General features: G+C 33.0%; 2 protein-coding genes across 2 annotated transcripts; both read left to right on the forward strand.

The window, feature by feature from the left end:
* Positions 1 to 5282: 5282 nt before the first annotated feature.
* Positions 5283 to 15274, forward strand: LOC117920842 (pleiotropic drug resistance protein 2-like). The gene is made up of 20 exons (XM_034838501.1): positions 5283 to 6291; positions 6398 to 6518; positions 7205 to 7293; positions 7603 to 7687; positions 7796 to 8086; positions 8175 to 8265; positions 8793 to 9693; positions 9825 to 9985; positions 10155 to 10258; positions 10442 to 10607; positions 10700 to 10786; positions 11253 to 11389; positions 11875 to 12207; positions 12359 to 12649; positions 12759 to 12842; positions 13005 to 13138; positions 13240 to 13467; positions 13755 to 13926; positions 14145 to 14399; positions 14802 to 15274. Exons 1-20 carry the CDS (start codon positions 5936 to 5938, stop codon positions 15069 to 15071), a joined length of 4356 nt encoding a protein of 1451 aa, XP_034694392.1. The 5' UTR covers positions 5283 to 5935; the 3' UTR covers positions 15072 to 15274.
* A 2557-nt stretch (positions 15275 to 17831) lies between these two features.
* LOC117921180 (tyrosine-protein phosphatase RLPH2) lies at positions 17832 to 19979 on the forward strand. The gene is made up of 4 exons (XM_034838996.1): positions 17832 to 18456; positions 18886 to 18953; positions 19171 to 19350; positions 19553 to 19979. The coding sequence occupies exons 1-4, from the start codon at positions 17910 to 17912 to the stop codon at positions 19721 to 19723; spliced, it is 966 nt and encodes a 321-aa protein (XP_034694887.1). The 5' UTR covers positions 17832 to 17909; the 3' UTR covers positions 19724 to 19979.
* The last annotated feature ends 2638 nt before the right edge of the window (positions 19980 to 22617 follow it).

Below are 22617 nucleotides of genomic sequence, written 5' to 3' on the forward strand. Positions count from 1 at the left end.
TGATTATCATTAAAATTTAAAAATTATTAATTACGGTATGGTTATTATAATGTGTCTCAATTTTCTAATTAATATAATTTTCGTAAATAATATTATATAGAATAGTTCCTAAATTTATATATTTTTGTAACATTATATATATATTTTTTTATAGAATAATGAAAGTTGTTGAAAATATCTCTATAAATATTTTAGGTAAAATTATGAGATGAAATTTGATTGAGATGCAAGTAAGAACATGAAATACCTACTAGAGTAAAAAGTTTATAATTTAAGGTTTTGATGCAGTGAGTGACAAAATATGAGATATTTTTAAAATTTAATTGTTATATTGTACACATTAAAATCCCATATACCATTGTATTGATTGTTTTATAGTTGTGTTATTGGTTTAATGTTGTATACATTAAGGTTTTCATTGGCTCAATGTATCTTAGAGAAAGTTAATGTTATTTTTAATTTGCATATTGTTATTTATCTATTTATTATATATTAGTTTGGATTATAAAATAATATAGAATTTGAATTAGTGTATAAAATTACTATTAGTTTGAATTAAAGTATTAGATAGAGTTTGAAATTTATTTTGTTTTTAAAAATAGAAAATAATGATTATTTTTATTATCTTAAACTTTAAAAATAGTTTTAAGATAGAAAATAACAATGTTTTATGTGAGTTTTGCTTAAGAGAATACATTATTTTCACCATATATGGATTTATAATTACTATTTTATTAAGGTTATTTTTTGTATTTTGAATGTGAAAAGGAAGACTAGTATACATCTTGGGTTGTAGATAACGAAAGTAACATGTACCTTAAATATTGGTAAAGGATGCGGCAAAAATCAGTTAAATTCATAAAAATCAACTAATTTGGAGTGAACCAACCCAAATCATTGATTTTTTTTTCTTCGATAATTTAAGTTTTCAAAATGTAAAGTGAAAATAAATTGGTTTAGTTAATATTTTTAATTTTAATAGAAAACAATAAATTGAACAAAACCATAATTGATTGAATATATCTTTAAGTTCTGAGTTTCTGAATGTCACATTCAACTAAGAAATTAGTTAAGATATATATATATATATATATCCTATGATATTATATCATGTTGGGTAGGAAATGTGTAACCGTTCTAATGTGATGTATTATATTGTAGTTATATTTAGTTTGCAAAATGAATTTTAAAAGAAAAGAAGAAATATATATTATATATCAATGTTTAAAATAAAAATTAAATCATATTATAATTTTTTTTTATGTTTAATAATATTTATGGTTAAAATATTTAAAGTTTATAAATAGTTTTTTATTACATATACAATATATATATATATATATATATATATATATCATAATAACATAAATTATCTTATCCTATTGTTAACAAAATACGAAAATGAAATAATTAAATTAAATTATTTTTATTATATATATATAGAATAATATTCATACCACATTAAATCCAATCACGTTAAATAAATAAATCTCAAACTCATTTTTAACTTATTTATACTTGTTTGAGATTAGTCCTATCAAAAGCATTTGATATCATGCATTTTGGGTATAGCAATCTTAGGAATGTGCCATCTCGACTAAACATCCCAAAAAGTTATATTTGGCCATGGGTTTTTGTCTTGATTAATTCATGTTCACTCCCTTTGAATGAATCTGTGATTAGTTTTGATAGTGGATGGATTATAATTTAATTTAATTTAATTGTCTAGCTTGGTCAGATGGGAACAATTAATTTGCGAAAAAGAGTGACGCTATCGAAAGGACTATCCCTCGTTGCCTAACGCCTAGAACCACGACTCCAATGAGTGAAGGACAAATTGGGCCCCCCCACATGAGAAATCTCAAAACGAAAAAACTACTTTTATTGCATGTTTAATTAAAAATTGATGGAAACCAACCATGCGACTAACAAATTTCATTATCAGATTTTATCAACCGCATTTGATATGATCCTAAATAGCTGGCTGTCTTACCGTAGAGATCAGGGCAGACTTCACGGGAGTTGATTACGTCCGGTGCTATCGACAATCTTTCCCATCAATATTTTTATTTAGTCCAGATCTCTATATCTTTTTACTTCTGATCTAGAATAAGCACGTTGAAATTCCTCCAATTTGAAGTGGAATAAGTCAAAACCTGAATGGCCGTAGACTCGTAGCTGATAGAAGAGTGAACCATAAGTCACTTCGATAGGATCATATCGTTATATCAAGATTTTTCCAGATGGCAGGTCGTCGAAACGGTGCCCGCGCAAGCAGACACTCTTTTTACAACCTAGGGTGTTCTCGCAGTTGGCATTTATTGTTCACACGAAACTTATTAATGCGGAGGAGCCGCAGTTACGGCATCTGAATCTCTGATAGAGAGTTTTGAACAAAATAGTATATTTTTTAAAAAAATTTCAAAAATTAAACTTGTTTCCAAAATAATCTCTTTTGTACCATATAAACTGTCATATCATAAAACCCTAATTAAAAATTATGGTTTTATTTTTCTACAATGGTTAGAAAACGTAGTCACCAACCAAATGGTTAGAAACTGTAGTCACATATTACGGTTTTAACTTTAAGTTTAAAGCCATAGTTGGTAATTATGATTTTGACTTCTTTTAAAAATGATCAAAACCGTAGTCAGCAATTACGACTTTAACTTTATATATAATTATAATTTTTGAAATAAAAATATTGTATTATTTTGATTTTAAATAAACTTATTTCATTATTTAAAAAATAATAATATATGATATTAAATCATTGATATTTTTAATTTGATATAAAAATATATTTTTAAAATTTTATTAAAATAATAGGCACTATATTTAATATAAATATATTTAGTTAATCATATTTAAATATAAATAAAATACAATAAATTATGAAAGTCTATTAAAAAAACAAATAATATAAATTATTATATTAATTAATAATTTTTTATATCCTATATATAAGTGATATATAATATCATATGTATACAAGTTCAATTTAAGTTTAAAATTTATCACATTTTTATTTAAATATATAAATAAATTATTATCATATCAATATGATATTATGGACTTAAATTAAAATATGATAAATTTTAAACTTAAATTGAAATTATATACACGTGATATTATATACCACTTACATACCGTATATAAAAAATTATTAATTAATATAATAATTTATATTATTTGTTTTTTTAATAGGGTTTCACGATTTATTGTATTTTATTAATATTTAAATATAATTAACTAAATATATTTATATTAAACATAGTGCTTATTATTTTAATAAAATTAAAAATATATATATCAAATTAAAATATAAATTATTTAATTTCATATATTATTATTTTTTAAATAATGAAATAAGTTTATTTAAAATCAAAATAATATAATATTTTTTATTTAAAAATTTAAAGTTATATATAAATTTAAAGCCGCAGTTGGTGATTACGGCTTTGACCATTTTTAAAAGAAGTTAAAACCGTAGTCATCACCTATAACTTTAAACTTAAAGTTAAAATCGTAGTTGGTGACTATGGTTTTATGATATGACAACTTATGTGTCATAGACGTACAAAATTGTATATTATTTTGGAAACAAGTTTAGTTTTTTGAATTTTTTTTTAAGTGTATTATTTTGGGCCAAGGTCGAGTTTTGACCCAAAATAATGTTTCCAAAATAATGTCCAATCTAGTGTATATGTGCCACATAAGCTGCCATGTCATAAAACCGTAGTTGATGACTACAGTTTTATTTTTCTAAAATGGTTAGAAATTGTAGTTACCAACCATGGTTTTAACTTTAAATTTAAAGTCACGGTTGGTGACTACGGTTTTGACTTCTTTTAAAAATGGTCAAAGTCGTAATCACAAACTATGACTTTAAACTTTATTTATTTTTTATATAAAATTATATTATTTCATTTAATATATTTAACTTTTATTTTTTAAATAAAAATATCATATTATTTTGATTTTAAATAATTTAAAAAAAATAATATATGACATTAAATAATTGATATTTTTAATTTAACATAAAAAATATATATTTTAATTTTATTAAAACAATTGGCACTATATTTAATATAAATATAATTAGTTAATTAAAATTAAATATAAATAAAATATATTTATTTAAAATAAATAAATTATAAAAGCCTATTTAGAAAAAAAATATAAATTATTATATTAATTAATAATTTTTTATATATTATATGTAAGTGGTATATAAGACCATATATATATATATAAAAGTTTAATTTAAGTTTAAAATTTATCACATTTTTATTTAAATATATAAATAAATTATTATCATATCGATATGATATTATGAACTTAAATTAAAATATGATAAATTTTAAACTCAAATTAAACTTATATACATGTGATATTATATACCACTTATATATAGTATATAAAAAATTATTAATTAATATAATAATTTATATTATTTGTTTTTTTAATAGATTTTTATAATTTATTATATTTTAGTTATATTTAAATATATTTATATTAAATACAGTGCCTATTGTTTTAATAAAATTTTAAAAATTATTTTTATATCAAATATTTAATTTAATATATTATTATTTTTAAATAATAAAATAAGTTTATTTAAAATCAAAATAATAATAATATTTTTATTTAAAAATTAAAATTATATATAAATATATATAATGTTAAAACCACAATTGATGACTACAACTTTGATTATTTTTAAAAAAAGTCAAAATTATAATTATCAACTGTGATTTTAAACTTATTTTTAGAAAAATAAAACCATATTCACTAACAAGTTAAAAACGGCCAAGGTCGACGTTTGGCTTTAGTACAAGCAATGAGCTACGCTGTCTCACGTTTTATGTGTTTGAACTTTGAAGCCATTCTCCCGCTTCTAGAAGACAGCCAGGATCCGGTGCGATGCTAGTTATGTAAAGTTGTAAACCACATCCGAAACACCACTTACAAGCCGGTAGATGCACCCAACTAGTGAACATTAGACAATCTTTTTGACATCGTACAACTACTGAGGTCACGCGCTTCAAACAACTGCATTTCACGTCCCGACTCATATCGCAACTTTTTGTGTGCTCTTGGTTTTCCTTTTTCCTCTCGCTGGGACATGTGCTGCTAACTTTCCAAGCAGTTGGGCAGAGCCGGACCAAAAAAATTACTTTTGTATGTTTCTTAGTGCAAACGAAACAGAAAATTCCAAATCTGTGATTTAATCCTCGAAATATCACCATGGCCCTTTGGTTAAATTTTTTTCCTTTTTTTCTTATAAGAAAAGACGTTGCCTTTTAGAAGCGTTTTGATAGATAAATCCCGGAGGTTGCGGTTGAGGCCATGTTAAGCGCATATCCTTCGTTTTCTAACAATTTAGGGAACAGAGGCAATGCCGGTCAGGAACCAAGCAAATGGAGCTGTGGGAGCAGTCTCACGACGACGTTCAAAGTTCTAAGGAAAGATAAGTGAGAGTAGGGAATGAAATAGGAGGGGTCAGTGGTTTCTTAAAGCGAAAGGTCACTCCCAGTGCAGGCACCTTTATTCAAACATTTTCGAGCTAGCCAAGCTGGTGGGAAAATTGACTCCATCGTCACTTGGTCCGATAAACTTGTGTGTTTGGTTCCTTCAAGGCCTTTTTTATTTCCTGAATTCCGCATCTCATATTCTCACTGTTTCAGTACCAATTTGTAAGTTTTCCACGGCCCTTTGAAGTCACGCTGCGCATACAAGTAAGTTTTTCCGGCCTGGACTTGCCGGTGCGATGGTCACCACCATGGTGTAGGCGTCGAGGGAAGAGCAGGTTCGATCTTTCTGAGATTTTGTTGCACTAAGTTGGTCTTGGAGTTGGTTGAGATTTATAAATCATTGGAGTCTGTTGTGGCATTAACTTTTCGGGGTTCGTTTTTTATTTGATTTGATCGTAATGGCGTCGGCTTTGGCCGGAGATGATCTGGCGAGATCCACGAGTAGCCGGCGGAGTTGGGCGTCCTCGAGTTTCCGGGAGGTGTGGACTGCGCCACCGGATGTGTTTAACCGGAGCGGACGCCAGGACGACGAGGAAGAGCTCCGGTGGGCGGCGATAGAAAGGCTTCCGACGTATGATCGATTGCGTAGGGGCATGCTTAGGCAAGTTCTTGATAATGGAAGAGTTGTGACCGATGACGTTGATGTCACCAAGCTTGGGGTTCAAGATAAGAAGCAATTAATGGAAAGTATTCTCAAGGTCGTTGAAGATGATAATGAGAAGTTCCTTCAGAGGCTTAGAGACCGTACTGATAGGTGAATTTCGTGATCAATCTGTTTCTTCCTTATTATTTTTTTTTTATGGCTTTAATTTGATATGGATATTTCAACTTTTTAAAAATAATTTTTTTGGGTGATTCAGAGTGGGAATCGAGACTCCAAAGATTGAAGTCCGGTATGAAAATTTATCCATTGAAGGAGACGTGTATGTCGGGAGTAGAGCACTTCCTACTCTCCTTAATGCTACTTTGAACACAATAGAGGTAGGATTTTCCTTTTATTTGTTTATTTATTTCCTTTCAATCTTTGTTTTGCTGTTCAGAGAATTGGTGAGGAAAATAGAGACCATTGAATCTCGATTTTCTTTTTATGTTTTATGTTGTTTATGTATCCTAAAGAACTGAAGAACTCTCCTCGGCTCAATTGAGATGTGGTTTGTATTTCCTCAGCTCCAAAACATTTTTGATCTAAAAGTGCAGTTTCTTTTCTTTCTATTGCATATTCTCTTAATCAAGTGAGGGTTAATGATTCAGATTTTTAAAAATTTTTTTATTAGCCTTAATGGCCTTATAGTTTTCCTTAACAGTCCCAAGGATGTGAAAAAAACAAAAGAATTTTATGCAAGTGAGAGATTATTCTGTATGTTCAATCACAGAGGACTCAATTTTGTCAACAAGGGTTTGTTTGTCCAGTTGCCAACGGTATTGTCAGTATCGTCATGGCCTTTGTCCTGTTCTTTAGTTTTCTTGGGTGGACATTATTATATAAAATGTTTTGAAAATATTAGGTAAACTGAATCTGAAAGATATTATTTGACTTAGAATTTTAGATTTCTTACTTACTTTTTACAGTTTTATTTGATTGCGAAGAAGCTAGATGGATAAACTGAAATAGTTAGTGTTGCTCTGAAAACTGATTTGCCTCTATTTTAATTTGTCATGGACAACAGGCAGTTCTCGGATTGATTCACCTTGCACCATCTAAGAAACGAAAAATCCAGATACTTAAAGATGTTAGTGGAATAGTAAAACCGTCAAGGTAACTTTGAAGTTATAAAGATTTTCCTTCTTCCATTTTGGGTAGGGAAATGATGTTTGCTAACTTAACCTTTACTGAATTTATAGGAAACAAGCAAACATTGCAAAATATTTAATATTGCATTGGGTCTTGTATTTGGAAAGTGTTACCTTAGCAATTCCATTCTGTGCTTTATTAATGCTACTCTTCAGCTTACTGATAAAAAAATGTTGAGTTGTTGTCTTCTTGAATGAATCAGATGGTTTTCATTTTCTGCCTTGCAATGGCCTTTACACATCATTTTTTAATATTTGATATGGTGATTTTCAGAATGACCCTTCTGCTGGGCCCTCCAAGCTCAGGGAAAACAACATTATTGTTGGCACTTGCAGGGAAGCTTGATCATGATTTAAAGGTGTGTTACCAAATATTGTTTACCATTATCATTTGTCCATGCAGTTGCATAAGCATTTTGAGGTTTATATTTTCCTTATGCCTACTGATAACTTGGAGCTATGAACAGGTATCTGGGAAAGTCACCTACTGTGGTCATGAATTGGACGAATTTATTCCTCAGAGAACCTGTGCTTATATTAGCCAACATGATCTTCACCATGGAGAGATGACAGTAAGAGAGACATTAGATTTTTCAGGACGGTGTTTGGGGGTTGGTACAAGATATGAAATGCTTGCAGAACTCTCAAGACGAGAGAGAGAAGCAGGAATTAAACCAGATCCTGAGATTGATGCATTCATGAAAGCCACAGCCATGTCTGGCCAAGAAACTAGTTTGGTTACAGATTATGTTCTCAAGGTTCACTTTCCCCATATCAAGTTGGTGCACCTCTTTTCTTATTTAACAAGATAAATACTGAAATTTAATTCTTAAGAATTTCTAACAGATTCTTGGATTGGACATCTGTGCTGATATCATGGTTGGTGACGACATGAGAAGGGGTATTTCTGGTGGACAAAAGAAGCGTGTCACTACTGGTACGTTTTCAAGACGGTTGTTTTCTTCACACACGATACAATGTTTTAACTTCATTTTTGTTTGTTAAGCAAAACCATAAATTGCTCCATATAGAATTGTGACTCTCCCTTGAATTCTCTTATGTTCCTGTTTCTTGTTAATTTAACAGTACTCATTTTATTCTTGTTTTCTGATTTCTAATTATTCTTTTAGTTTAAATGCTTATCAATTCATGTTGCTTTATGGATCTTTTCCAATGGATGAATCAATTCAGAGGTGTTTAGCACTGGTTTCAGATATAGGAATTCTTTCTGTGCACAATACTATTTGGTGATATTCTCAGCTAATGGTCAAAATAATCACTCAATATTTGTGGAAAATTAAGTACTCTCTATTCCTGATTTTAATGGCACAGAAGCACTTATCTCTTGCCCCATTAATTTAGTGGTTAATTGGTTGTCTGTTCTGTCCTGGATTTTGCAGTTTGTTTATTAACATTTTTAGATACTCATTGCAGTCTAATAGTGTTTCATTTAACTGGGTGCAGGGGAAATGCTGGTTGGACCAGCAAAAGTTCTTTTAATGGACGAAATATCTACAGGGTTGGACAGTTCCACCACTTTCCAGATTGTCAAGTTCATGAGGCAAATGGTTCATATTATGGATGTAACTATGATCATTTCTCTTCTACAGCCTGCACCTGAGACATATGATCTCTTTGATGACATTATACTACTTTCAGATGGCCAGATTGTCTACCAAGGTCCCCGTGAGAATGTCCTCGAGTTCTTTGAATACATGGGTTTTAGATGCCCCGAAAGGAAAGGTGTCGCTGACTTTCTGCAGGAAGTTACTTCCAAGAAGGACCAAGAACAGTATTGGTATAAAAGGAACCAACCTTATACTCATGCCTCAGTTCCTGACTTTGTGGAGGCCTTCAATTCTTTCCATGTCGGTCAACAGCTTTCTGCAGAGCTTAGTGTTCCTTATGATAAGACCAGAACCCACCCAGCTGCTCTGGTGACTGAGAAGTATGGTATCTCCAATTATGAACTCTTCAAGGCTTGCTTCGCAAGGGAGTGGCTGCTAATGAAGCGTAACTCATTTGTGTACATATTCAAGACCACCCAGATCACAATCATGTCTTTGATCGCCTTGACTGTGTTCTTGAGGACACAAATGCCACATGGAACTCTAGCAGATGGAGGAAAGTTTTTTGGGGCACTGTTTTTCAGTCTCATTAATGTGATGTTCAATGGGATGGCAGAGCTTGCAATGACTGTTTTCAGGCTTCCTGTCTTCTTTAAACAGAGGGATTTCTTATTCTATCCTGCATGGGCTTTTGCCTTGCCAATTTGGGTCCTTCGGATCCCTCTATCATTTATGGAATCAGGGATATGGATCATTCTTACCTATTACACAATTGGGTTTGCTCCGGCTGCCAGCAGGTGGATCAAATGTTTCTCTTTTCTAGTGCATGCCATTTCTTGGCATTATCTGTTTTTAGTGATCATTAAGATTTACTACTAGATGACACCCCTGAATTCCTTTTACTGATGTGGCACATCCATCATTTTAGGTTTTTCCGACAGTTCCTGGCATTCTTTGGTATACATCAGATGGCTCTTTCCCTGTTTCGGTTCATTGCCGCAGTGGGAAGGACACAGGTTGTTGCAAACACCCTTGGTACCTTCACCCTGCTAATGGTTTTTGTGCTTGGAGGATTCATCATTGCCAAAAGTAAGTAGTGATCTCCTTTCACTCAGGTCTTTTTTTGTTGATCCAAGCTGTCTCCCCATACTGGTGGATGTTATTTGATATTTGGTGAAAATATTGGATTTTCTTTGTGGTTGTTAGCTTTGTTGGGAAATCAAATTAATATTAGTATTTCTTTTCTTTATGCCTGCAGATGACATTGAGCCATTTATGATATGGGGATACTATATTTCTCCCATGATGTATGGTCAGAATGCCATAGTCATGAATGAATTTCTCGATGAAAGATGGGCCGCTGTAAGATCTCTGACTAGTTTGAAAAACTTGTTAATTTTTTCTTTTTAGTTTGAATCTCTTCTTTTGTTTATTCTCATTGCGATGCAGTACATAAGTGTGTTCAAATCTAATCTTTGTTAGTGATCGCTAATGTTCCAACCCATAAGCCATCATTAAAATTTATTATACATTGTCTCAATGCAGCCTAATACAGACTCCAGATTCAATGAACCTACAGTGGGGAAAGTCCTTCTCAAGTCCAGAGGCTTTTTCGTGGATGAATATTGGTTTTGGATTTGTGTTGGAGCACTTTTGGCATTTTCTCTTCTCTTTAATGTTTTATTTGTTGCAGCATTGACATTCTTGAATCGTAAGTAACCTTATCTTTTTATCATGTTTCTTGTTTGAAAGTAAAAAATTCCAGTGTTGATGATCCTTTTTTTTCTGAAAACCAAATTTCAGCTTTGGGTGATTCAAAAAATGCAATCTTGAATGAGGAAGATGACAAAAATAAGAATAAGGCATCCTCTGGACAGCACAGCACTGAAGGTTTGGGCCTATATGCTTTCCTCAAAAACATTCAGAGGCAGAACTTCAATATTTTTATTATGTAACAACCATGAACTATTTTCAAGACTTTTTGTATCTGTTGGCCTCCCTTTACCTACAACAAGGGTTCATCATGTGTTAAATTACTCTACTTGTTTAATGAAAAAGAGGTTGTCTACTGAAGAAATCATAAAAGGAGCCAGAAAAAAGGAAGTGGATTTCCTGAAGAGAAATTTTTTCTTATTAAAAATAGAATAAATTTTTGTGCTTTTGAATTAATATTACAGCTCCTGTCCAATAAGCATTCACTTTCACCTTAGACCAAGAAAGAAAGAGTAAAGATGTTGCAATATTAAGATCCTAAGACTTGAAACAATAGAGCATTGTACTTGAACCAGCAGAACATTGTATTAACTCCCGTGATCATCTTCTTCTGATTGTCTGACAATTTTGTAAATAATTACAGGCACTGATATGGCAGTTATAAATTCTTCAGAAATTGTTGGTTCTGCAGAAAATGCACCCAAAAGGGGAATGGTTTTGCCCTTCCAACCCCTCTCACTTGCATTCGAGCATGTGAATTACTTTGTGGATATGCCTGCTGTAAGTCACTCTTTTACAAATACTCCATTCTCTAGTTTTTATAGACATGATTGCATTTTGAATATTTTTAATAGTCTGCTTTGAAAAATATGGTATCTTGGGAAGTTAGACAATTACCTTTTTATAACCACGATAAGTGCCTCTATATTTTTTGAGATATATGTTTTCTCATTATCAAGCATCTCTATCCATATTCATAAACTTATCTAGTCTGACACTCCTGCTGGGCTGCACTAAGTGATCTTAAAGAAAACTAATATCAGTAAGAAAATACTAAATTGATCATCTATTTCATTTCCACCAATTTAAATGATTAAAATCTGATTTTTATATTTGTTCTTTTAGTTTATTCCCCTTTCTAAAGTTTGTGTAGAAAATCAAATGGTTCACACTGTTAAATAATATCCTATACGAGTTCTTGTTGGAAAGAAGAATTTGACTGTAGAAGTGAACATTGAGGTGAAAAGTTTGGTCTTCCATACCAGGAAATGAAGAGTCAAGGGGTTGAAGAAGACCGGCTGCAATTGCTGCGAGATGTTAGTGGTGCATTCAGACCAGGGATATTGACAGCACTAGTGGGTGTAAGTGGTGCTGGGAAAACCACCTTGATGGATGTGTTAGCAGGAAGGAAGACTGGTGGCTATATTGAAGGAAGTATCAGCATTTCTGGTTACCCAAAGAATCAAAAAACATTTGCTCGGGTTAGTGGTTACTGTGAACAGAATGACATTCATTCACCCTATGTTACTGTTCATGAATCACTTCTTTACTCGGCTTGGCTTCGTCTTTCTTCAGACGTTGATACACAAACACGAAAGGTATGTTACCTGATCACTAAGGCTTATCTCTTTCTAAGCTTTCATGGAATTTTATATCTCATGGACCCCAAACACTGACTTTCTATTATCTAACAATCCTATTTTGGTTTCTCTCTCTTTCTTTCTCTCTTTTCTCTCATTTGTTCAATAGATGTTTGTTGAGGAAGTCATGGAATTAGTTGAGCTCAAACCGCTGAGGGATTCTTTAGTTGGGCTTCCTGGAGTAGATGGTCTTTCAACAGAACAGAGGAAGAGACTGACAATAGCTGTAGAGTTGGTTGCTAACCCATCAATTATTTTCATGGATGAACCAACATCAGGTCTTGATGCTAGAGCTGCAGCCATTGTCATGCGTACTGTGAGAAATACAGTGGATACTGGAAGAACTGTTGTCTGCACAATTCACCAGCCAAGCATAGACATTTTTGAAGCTTTTGATGAGGTATTGGTTGATTTCAACAATTTCTTTTTTTTTTCTTGAAGTTTGTTATTTTCATGTTTCTCGATGCTGTTATTGTGCTTATTTCAACTTGATATTGGGATTGTTGCAGCTACTGTTGATGAAGAGGGGAGGGCAAGTTATTTATGCTGGACCTCTTGGTCGCCACTCTCACAAACTTGTAGAATATTTTGAAGTAAGTGATAATTATTTTTTCCCTGTTATTTTGCTTGTACCATTAGCAACCAAACCAAAATGTTTTGTGTCTATGCATGCTCTATGTTCCCTTTCTCACCAAGTAGCAAGTTTTTAACTGCAAGGAGTTACAGGGCTGACTGATATCTTTAAAATGCTATAGGCTATTCCTGGGGTTCCTAAGATTAAGGAGGGTTCCAATCCTGCTACATGGATGCTTGTGGTCAGTGCTTCCTCAGTTGAGGCTCAGATGGAAGTGGATTTTGCCGAAATATATGCCAACTCCTCCCTTTATCAGTGAGTTAAATGCAATACTGTTAGTTGGCAATGATTGTCTTCTTACATCCCTTCTGCTTTTAGATTCAATGTTCTTATTCATTCCCTTGATACACTTTCAGGAGGAATCAGGAACTTATTAAAGAGCTCAGTACTCCACCACCAGCGTCTAAGGATCTTTACTTCCCAACTGAATTCTCCCAACCATTTAGCACACAGTGCAAGGCCTGTTTCTGGAAACAGCATTGGTCTTACTGGAGGAACCCACAGTATAACGCTATACGGTTCTTCATGACGATAGTCATTGGTGCTTTATTTGGTGTTATCTTCTGGAACAAAGGAGAGCAGACGTGAGTTATTAATATCACCATTCTTTTTATCCTTTTTTGGTTGGCATCATTATTGTTTTCTTTTCAACAAAAGTTTTATAGATGAGCAAAATTCTTGATGGTGATTACTGTCTAGAATTGAAATTGTAGTTGTACCATGTAGTCAATTTGGTTTTGGCATACTGTCAAAAGGAACTTAAAATTTCCTTCATTGTAATTACTCTAGGAGCTTAAAATATTCTATTTCTTCTGCTGGCTGAGAATTTGGTATAAGCATATGTAATTAACGGAAATTATTTTAATAACAGGACCAAACAACAAGATCTAATGAATCTTTTGGGAGCTATGTATGCTGCTGTACTTTTTCTTGGAGCTACGAATGCTTCTGCAGTGCAGTCTATTGTTGCTATTGAGAGAACAGTTTTCTATCGTGAAAGAGCAGCTGGAATGTATTCTCCACTGCCTTACGCATTTGCTCAGGTAACTCAGCACAATTGTTCTCCATTTTTTTCCGGGTGGGAGCTGAAACTGATTGTGCTTATTTTTCTCCTAGTACTTTGAGTGAAAAGCAAATGAAAATTACTTGTTAACTAAGAAGATGAACTATATTATTTTGTAAAATAACGGACATAATAGAACCCTGTCATACATTTTAATAGTTGATTGAAGAGCTATCCCTAATCCTTCATGTTCTGCAGGTGTCCATAGAGGCAATCTATGTTGCAATTCAAACTATTGTCTACACTCTTCTTCTTTACACCATGATTGGGTTTGACTGGAAGGTGGGCAAGTTCCTGTGGTTCTACTACTACATATTGATGTGCTTCATCTACTTCACAATGTATGGGATGATGGTTGTTGCACTGACTCCTGGCCACCAAATTGCTGCCATTGTTATGTCCTTCTTCTTGAGCTTCTGGAATCTGTTCTCTGGTTTTCTCATTCCTAGGCCAGTAAGTGATCTCAACCACATGTCATTTCCTATATAAATGCTGGAAAATGGAAGTCATATGGACTCATCACTTAAAAACCAAATTCACTGTTTTTCTTCGTGGGGGAGTGGGGGTTGTCCGGACTTATTTATACCTGATTTTCATTAAACTTACATAACTCTGCTATTATTGCATATACTTTACCAAGTCATGAATTCTAAAAAACATGGCAATGACTGCAAATAATTCCAATTTATTTGCAAGGCAAATTTTTGAGCCATGCCAGAATGATGACACTTGTTTTATTCGGTTCTAAAATCCATGTCTTAGACATTTTTCACTATATTTAACGATTAATGTTCCTAAATTTTGAATACATGTCTCTGCTCAAAAACTAAAGTTTCCTCCATTCCACTACTGCAGCAAATTCCGGTGTGGTGGAGATGGTATTACTGGGCCTCTCCTGTGGCATGGACACTTTATGGCCTAGTGACCTCTCAAGTGGGAGATAAAAATGCGCTACTGGAGGTACCTGGATCAGGGAACGTGCCATTGAAGTTGTTCCTTAAAGAAAGCTTGGGCTTTGAGTATGACTTCCTCCCAGCTGTTGCGGTGGCCCATGTTGTCTGGGTGGCCCTCTTCTTCTTCGTCTTTGCCTATGGGATCAGATTCCTCAACTTCCAAAGGAGATAACAAGCTTCAGTCCTGATCACGCTAGCGTTAGAATTATCCATACCGTAGTAACTCACAGAGGGAGGCGATCAAAACAGCCACCTCTGTTTCTTCTGCTTTGTGTATTATCATTCTTTATTTCTAATTTTCCACCACAACCACATAATATGCAAACGAATGCATTAATATAAATGAATATTTATGTTTTTACTTGTTGCCGTGTACTCTTTATGTAATCCCATCATTCATGTATTCTGTCTCCTCTCCATTTAGATCACTCTCCCATTGAAGAACATTATGAGCTGACTACAATCCTTGGTGTGATCAAATGCTTGGGCAATCGGTTATGTGACCACTAAACAATGCCAAGAAAACATTTTGGACGCTGCGGACAAATGGGCAATTGATTAATCATCACCCAAGTAGTCATGCTCAAAATGTTGCGCCCTCGAGTGTTCCAAGCAGTTTACATTTTCTACTCCTATGCCTTAATAATTCTTGGAAACTCGTTAAGTCTAAAAATCTCTCCAGAAAGCCCTAAATTTAAAAGAAAAAAAAAATGTAAGATAAATTTAACAAAAATATAAGAGTCTGTTTAGCCCACTGATTTTAAAACAATAATTTTTTATTTTTTATTTTCAAAAATAATTTGAAACTCAAAACCCATTTAATTAATACTAAAATGTTATGAAACTCAATAGTGTTAGTAAGTCATACCAAAATTTATTTTGAATGTCTATGATATATATATATATATTAGTAAATTTTTTAGGCAAGCAAACTTCAAATTAAATAAGACTTGATGCATTTGATTTATTAAAAAGAATTTAGTTATTTTTTTAAATAATTTAAACTTAAATAGTAAATCAATTAATAAGAAAAATTTATGGACAAAAATTGATTTAAAACAACCTTATTATTTGTCATTTACATAAATTTATTTTTTTATTTTTTGACTAGGCAAATGAACTCCAAATAAAAAAAAACTTAATGCATTGGATTCATTAACAATAATAAAAATTAATGAATAAAAAATGGTTTAAAATGATTTTATTGTTTTTATTTTATATTAAATATTTATTTTTTGATTTTTTTTCCAAATGAATTCCAAACTAAACAAGACTTAGAGTACGTTTGACTGTGATTTTAGGAAGTGTTTTTAAAATTTTTAATGCTTAAAATTTTTTATTTCTCAAATATTAAAATAAATTAGAAACACTTCCTAAAATCAATGTCAAACATACTCTTAATGCATTGGATTCATTAACGAGTTTAGTAATATTTAAAAATAACTTAAAACTCAACTAATGATCCCATCAGTACAAAAAATTTATGGATAAAAATGAGTCTAAAATTATTTTATTGTTTATCTTCTACATAAAATCATTATTTTCTAATTTTTTTTAATGAAACAAATAAGTTCAAAATTAAACAAGATTTAATGTGTTGGATTCGTTAATAAGCTTGATAATTTTTTAAAATAATTTCAAACTTAAATAATAAACTCATTAATATCATAAATTTATGGATAAAAATTGGTTTGCAATGACTTTATTATTTTTATTTGCACATAATTATATTTTTATAAATTTTCTCATTATAAAAATAAACTTCAAATCAATTGACACTTTGTGTTAAATTTATTAATGTGTTTAACATTTTTTTAAAATAATTTGGAACTTAAAAAATAGATTTAATCAATAAAAAAAATAATAGATCAAAACAAATATATTATTAGTCATGACTTTATTATTTTTCTATACAATAAATATGCTTTTTGAATTTAGGTAAATATATTATAAATTAAGTAATATGTAATTAATAATTTAAATTCTTTAATGAATTTTTAATTTTTAAGAATAATTTTGAATTTAAAAAACCTAATTATAAATTAAATCAAAACATTTTAAAATATTATTTTCATAATTTAGTACCACATGTGCACATTATATAAAAATAAAATATGGTGTACCATTCTCATTGATGATGATAGATATTTATATAATTCAAACTCTATCTTCTACTCTAATTCAAATTATATATTATTTTCCAATTCAAACTAATATATAATAAATAGATAAATATCAATATTTAAATTAAGAATAAGATACATATAAAATAAAAAACTTGACTCTTGTAAAAAAATTAAATTTGATTGATTATTCATTTTAAATAAAATATTGTTAAAAATTATTATTCATTTTTAATAAAAAAGTACAAAAATGTTAATGTCCTTATATTTTTAACATATTCTAAAATAGTATACCTTTTTATAAAAAAGAAATTATGATTTTATAATAATATTGTTATTATACACATTTTACTAAAAATTATTTATTTTTTAAATAATTACAAAACTATTTTTATTTTTAATAAGATTTCGATTAAATTAAATTTATATTATATAAGTTTAATTTGTAATATTTTTATAAAACCAAAATTTAAAAATTATTTTTAAAAACAATTTATCCAAATAAGTTTTTTTTATTTATTTTTAAAAACAAATTACCAAATAGCCTTATTTTTATAAAACACTACAAAATTGATTTTTTTTTCCCCTTAATTTAGAAACAATTTTTAAAAACAAGTTTTTAAAAAATATGGTCTTATTTTTTAAAAAATTTGATCAAACGGATCCTAATTTTTCATGATAAAGAACAAATCCCATGGTAAAAAATTTCTACTCCTATGCCTTAATAATTCTTGGAAGCTGGTTAAGTCTAAAAATCTCTTAAGAAACTCCCAAATTTCAAAAAGAATATAAGACAGGCTTAACAAAAATATGCCCAAATGGATAACCAACGACCTCTTTCATTCAACGGTTAATCCTTGCTCTGGCTGTCAGGCAAGCCATCCAGAATGGAAGGCCGAAATGGTGGTGTTGAGGAACACTCCATTCCCAGAAAACCCAGGCTGGTCTGCTGCATCGGTGACATCCATGGATTCATCACCAAGCTCCAAAATCTCTGGTCCAATCTCGAAACCCTAATCGACCCAGTTGATTTCCAGACTGCCCTCATAATTTTCTTGGGCGATTACTGCGACCGCGGCCCCGATACACGAGAGGTTATCGATTTCTTGATCTTGCTTCGCTCCAATTACCCGAACCAATCCCACGTTTTTCTCTCAGGAAACCACGACTTCGCCTTCGCGGCGTTCGTTGGAGTTTTGCCTCCGCCGCCGGATGGGTCGGAGTTTTCGGAGACGTGGAAGGAGTATACATCGAGTGAAGAGAGGGAAGGGTGGTTTAAGGGTGATGGGTATGAGAAGATGCATTTACAGGGAAGGAGGTGGGCCGGCACAATTAAAGTTAAATTCAATGTTACTAAGGGCACTGAGTATCAGGGTTCTATTTATGATGCTGGACCGACATTTGAATCTTATGGTGTTCCCCATGGTTCTGCTGGTATAATATCATCCTTACATGTTATGCTGTAGGTTCTTCTGTTAGGTATCATGTTTAGTAGATATTCATTTTCAAATGAGTCATTATGTTTGATTGGTATGATTGTTGGATCTTCATTTCTGAAGGGGTTCTTGTATTTGATTAGTGTTGTGTGTGGTTATTCAATATCAATGGGTTATTAGATTTGATTATTCATTCCTATTTTTTCAATTTCCTTAGTGTGAATCTTATATGTGCAATGCTGAATGGGTTCTTATTTTCTATTTTTATGATTTTTGGCTATTCAATGTTAATCTTTTGCTTGTATACTATGAGTTTTAGTTATTCAATGTCGAGTGTGTTATTGTGTTTGGTCAGTATGATTCTTTGTCATTCAATTATGCTTTGGTTGTACTAGTTTTGATTTGAGAAAGTAATGTATGTATGCAGATTTGGTTAAGGCAGTTCCTGATGAACACAAGAAGTTTCTTGCTGACATGGTCTGGGTCCATGAAGAGGTCAGACCTGTTCTCTACCCTGTTTTATCTTACTATTGATGATCCTGATAAGCATTCAGTAAGTGATTTGATGTGAATTGTAGGAAATAAGCTGAAATGGGTTGTTCTGTTACCTCTTCTTTTACATTTTTAGCACATTGATAAGGAGATTATTTGTAATTTTTAAATGAATTTATAGGAAAGAAACTGAATGAAAGTAGGTCTTTGCCTTTTCCAGGATGATGTGTGTATACAGACTGAGGAAGGAATTAAACATTGTAAATTGATTGCTGTGCATGCTGGTCTAGAGAGAGATGAAGCAGTTGATGAGCAATTGAAAACGTTGAAAGCCAAGGACACCCGGGTGCCCAAGGTGGGGCCTCTCAGTGGGAGGGCAAGTGTATGGGAAATCCCAAAGGTGAGGGTTCACCAAATCCTGCATTTCTTCTTCACTGATTCAGAGTCTCAGACCAGGCATTTCATCTTGCAGTAGTCACAAGCAATTGATTTTGTTGATCACGATATGACTTTCTGTTCTGCAAATGGCTAAATATTTTAGAATGTCATTCTTACGATATGGAAACTATTAAAGGTCAGACATGTTATGTTTATATTTGTAGGAGCTGACAGAGAAGCCAACCATTGTGGTAAGTGGTCACCATGGAAAACTCCACATTGAAGGCCTAAGACTGATTATTGATGAAGGTGGCGGACTGGAGCAAAATCCAGTGGCTGCAGTTGTGCTTCCCTCGATGCGGATCATTCGTGATACTGATAAGTTGGCAAAATAGCTTGTCCATATGCTCTCTAATTCAGCCAAGGATACGATCATGTTCATGCTATGGAGCAGATGTAACCATTTAAATTATTTTTACGATATATAATAATACTAGAATCATCTAGTTTGGTTCTTCAGCAATCCTTACCTTTTATGTTGTGAAATTGGTTGGGCGAATTAGTGACAATGTCTACCATCATCCCGTATCATATGTGGTGGTCCTGGGTAGTAAATCAATAAAGTCATTACCAAATTAGTTTCCAGTTGAATTTACTGTCCAAAATATAGTGTTGTAGCACTACAGAGTCAACATGCTAGCAAGTCTTCCATGGATGCCTATCACTGTAAGGTAACTACAACCAAAACAAAAATACAAAGAGAGAGAAACGATAACGGATGTGTAGACCCCCATTTTGGGGTGTATTTTTGCAAGTGTTATTTTGCCACGTGGAAGAACCTTAGAGATCCACGTGTTGCCCCAGGATTGGCCATTAGGAAATCACAGTAGTGGGCTAAAGAAACAATGAGAGAATGACACGTGTTGGGGGGAATATTCTTGGAAACGGTTTTGAAGATTTGAGAGCAGCAGACTGTTAGGGAGGAGAGCGTTTTTGTTGCTGGATAGAGAGGAGGGGGAACCTTGAGGGAGATGACCAGGGAAGCAAGGTTGCTTGAGGGAGAGGAGAAAAATTTGAGAGAGCTTGGGAAGGGAGATAGCTGGAGGGAAGAAGGAGTGAAAATGGAGAGAGCTGAGTGTTCTTTGAGTGGGAATTGTTAGTTGCCGGAGTTAAGAGGGACATTCATTTGTGGTGGTCGTTTTTGGAGGGTTGCAGGGAAGAAGAAAAACCAGAGGGCAGTTTGTGGATTTTCAGGGGAACTTTTGGAGCAAGAACAGTTAGAAATCCATCTCACTTTGCTGGAGAGGAGCACTTTCAGGTATGATTATTATGGATTTCACATTCGTTTCAACCGGTACGCTTCTTTTCTCTTTTTCTGCTGGTTCTTGAGTGTTGTTTGTTGATTGGGAGTAGACATCAAATGCTACATGTGTATTTCAACTGATCTCTAGGTTGGTTTGGTTGTGTTATGGCGTGTTCATATCCCTCACTTATTTGAATTTTTGTTGAAGATTAATTTGGCCTTGTTTCAGTTTCCCCATGAGATGTCTGCAAACGTCTTTTGATTTCCATTTAATATTTGCTTGGTTTCACTCATCCACATTTAAGCCTGTTGATCAGAGTATGAAACAGGGCTTTGTTCGATGATTTGTTATTTCATTTTTCTTTTCACAATCCATGCTCTGTTCTTGTTCACTCTCTGTTTTAGTGCCTACTTCTGTCGAGAGTGTTAGACTGTGCACATCCTTCCGTTTTATTCTTGGTTTGCACATCAAAAGATACCTCCTGGGGTCTTTATCATGTTTTTGTTTCCTCTCTGGTTCACCGGTCAAAGGCAAAACATCAATATGACAATCATCACAGTCCTCTTAAGGGTTTCAGTGAGAAGAGCTTGCATTCCAGAAGTCTCACATGACCAACAATGCATGCGGTTGACTCAAGGTTTAAAGGAGAGATTATTTGTTCACTTCCAGAGTGAGGAAAGTATTGATGCAGCTGGGGTTCAAGAAAAAGAAAAGAAAAGAAAAGAAAAGAAAAGAATAAAAAAATGATTGGAACTTGGTTGAAGCTGAACTTGGCAGTCTATAGTAAGAAGGTTGATGGGTCTAATTTCTCGCACTGCTCATCTTAGTGGTATGGCATTTTTGCAAGAGCTGTTTGAGAAAGAAATCTGTGGATAACCAGTTTGGGAAATTGGTGAATTGAGTGGAAATGGCAGTAGTGGCAGCATGCCCAAATGGCTTCACCGCTCTCAAGCATGATGTTCTGAGAGTTGAATTGGACACACAGGATTTTATCTTCCGGGCAGATATATGCATACATACTCAGCAGGCGAACTTATATTTGCTAAAGTGAATTCCTTGACATCCACCGAGACTGAACTTCCTTTCAGCTATTATAGTTTCACCCCTACTGCGTTGGAAGAATAAAGAAAAGTACTGAGAATCTTGGAGAGCTCCTTATGGGTGATCAAATTGACAACTCGCCTTATCGGTTTTGGATGAAAGTCAATAAGGCTATCTACCTCTGCACCATAAGTCCTTTGAATGAGCATGATGTAAAGCTTTAAAAATAGAGAACTCGGGATCTGTATCAAGTGAACGTGATTCTAGAAAACCTGCCTGCAATGAGGTTCGCCAGGCAACATGGGGTTAACATCCGATGGACTGGATTTCTAGTTGGGTGTATGTTCCCGCAAAGTAATGATGATTACATCATCAATCACGTCAAGTTCAGAGTTTTGGTTCACGAGTACGAGGGGAGTGGTGTGGAGATAATTGGCACTGGGGAAGAAGGTATGAGTGTAATTTCTGATTCTGATAAGAAAAAGGCATCGGGATTTGAAATAGTTGGTTTTGAAGTTTATCCTTGCAGTGTGAAATTTAACCCTGGGGTGATGTCCAAACACAGCATGTACGACAATCTCACACCTGTTAGCTGCCCAACTGAAATCGAAAAGTCTCAAATAATTAGGGAGCCAGAGAGGGGATCATTCACCCATGAGGTTGAATTTGTGAAAAACAATATTAAATGGCCATCTAGATGGGATGCTTATCTGAAGATGGAAGGTGCTCGTGCCCACTGGTTCTCAATCCTAAACTCATCAATCATGCCTACTGCCCGCAACCGATACTCATCTCACTACATCCTCCCATCTTTCCAAACCCGCTAAACCCACTTACTACTCTTCATCATTCGTTCCATCAATAACAACCCAAAACTTTTGCAAAACCTACTACCCTTCATACCCACCATACCCATCACCAATGCTCATCCAATCACCCCTCAC

The sequence above is a fragment of the Vitis riparia genome, chromosome 8 (genome assembly GCF_004353265.1).
Source record: "Vitis riparia cultivar Riparia Gloire de Montpellier isolate 1030 chromosome 8, EGFV_Vit.rip_1.0, whole genome shotgun sequence".
Lineage (NCBI taxonomy): Eukaryota > Viridiplantae > Streptophyta > Magnoliopsida > Vitales > Vitaceae > Vitis > Vitis riparia.

Coding starts and splice junctions, on each gene's coding strand:
- LOC117920842 (XM_034838501.1), top strand. CDS start 5,936: ATGGCGTCGGCTTTGGCCGGAGATGATCTGGCGAGATCCACGAGTAGC. Junction 10,787..11,252: donor TGGACAGCACAGCACTGAAG/GTTTGGGCCTAT, acceptor AAATAATTACAG/GCACTGATATGGCAGTTATA. Junction 12,208..12,358: donor TTGATACACAAACACGAAAG/GTATGTTACCTG, acceptor TTTGTTCAATAG/ATGTTTGTTGAGGAAGTCAT.
- LOC117921180 (XM_034838996.1), top strand. CDS start 17,910: ATGGAAGGCCGAAATGGTGGTGTTGAGGAACACTCCATTCCCAGAAAA. Junction 18,954..19,170: donor TGGTCTGGGTCCATGAAGAG/GTCAGACCTGTT, acceptor TGCCTTTTCCAG/GATGATGTGTGTATACAGAC. Junction 19,351..19,552: donor GTGTATGGGAAATCCCAAAG/GTGAGGGTTCAC, acceptor TTATATTTGTAG/GAGCTGACAGAGAAGCCAAC.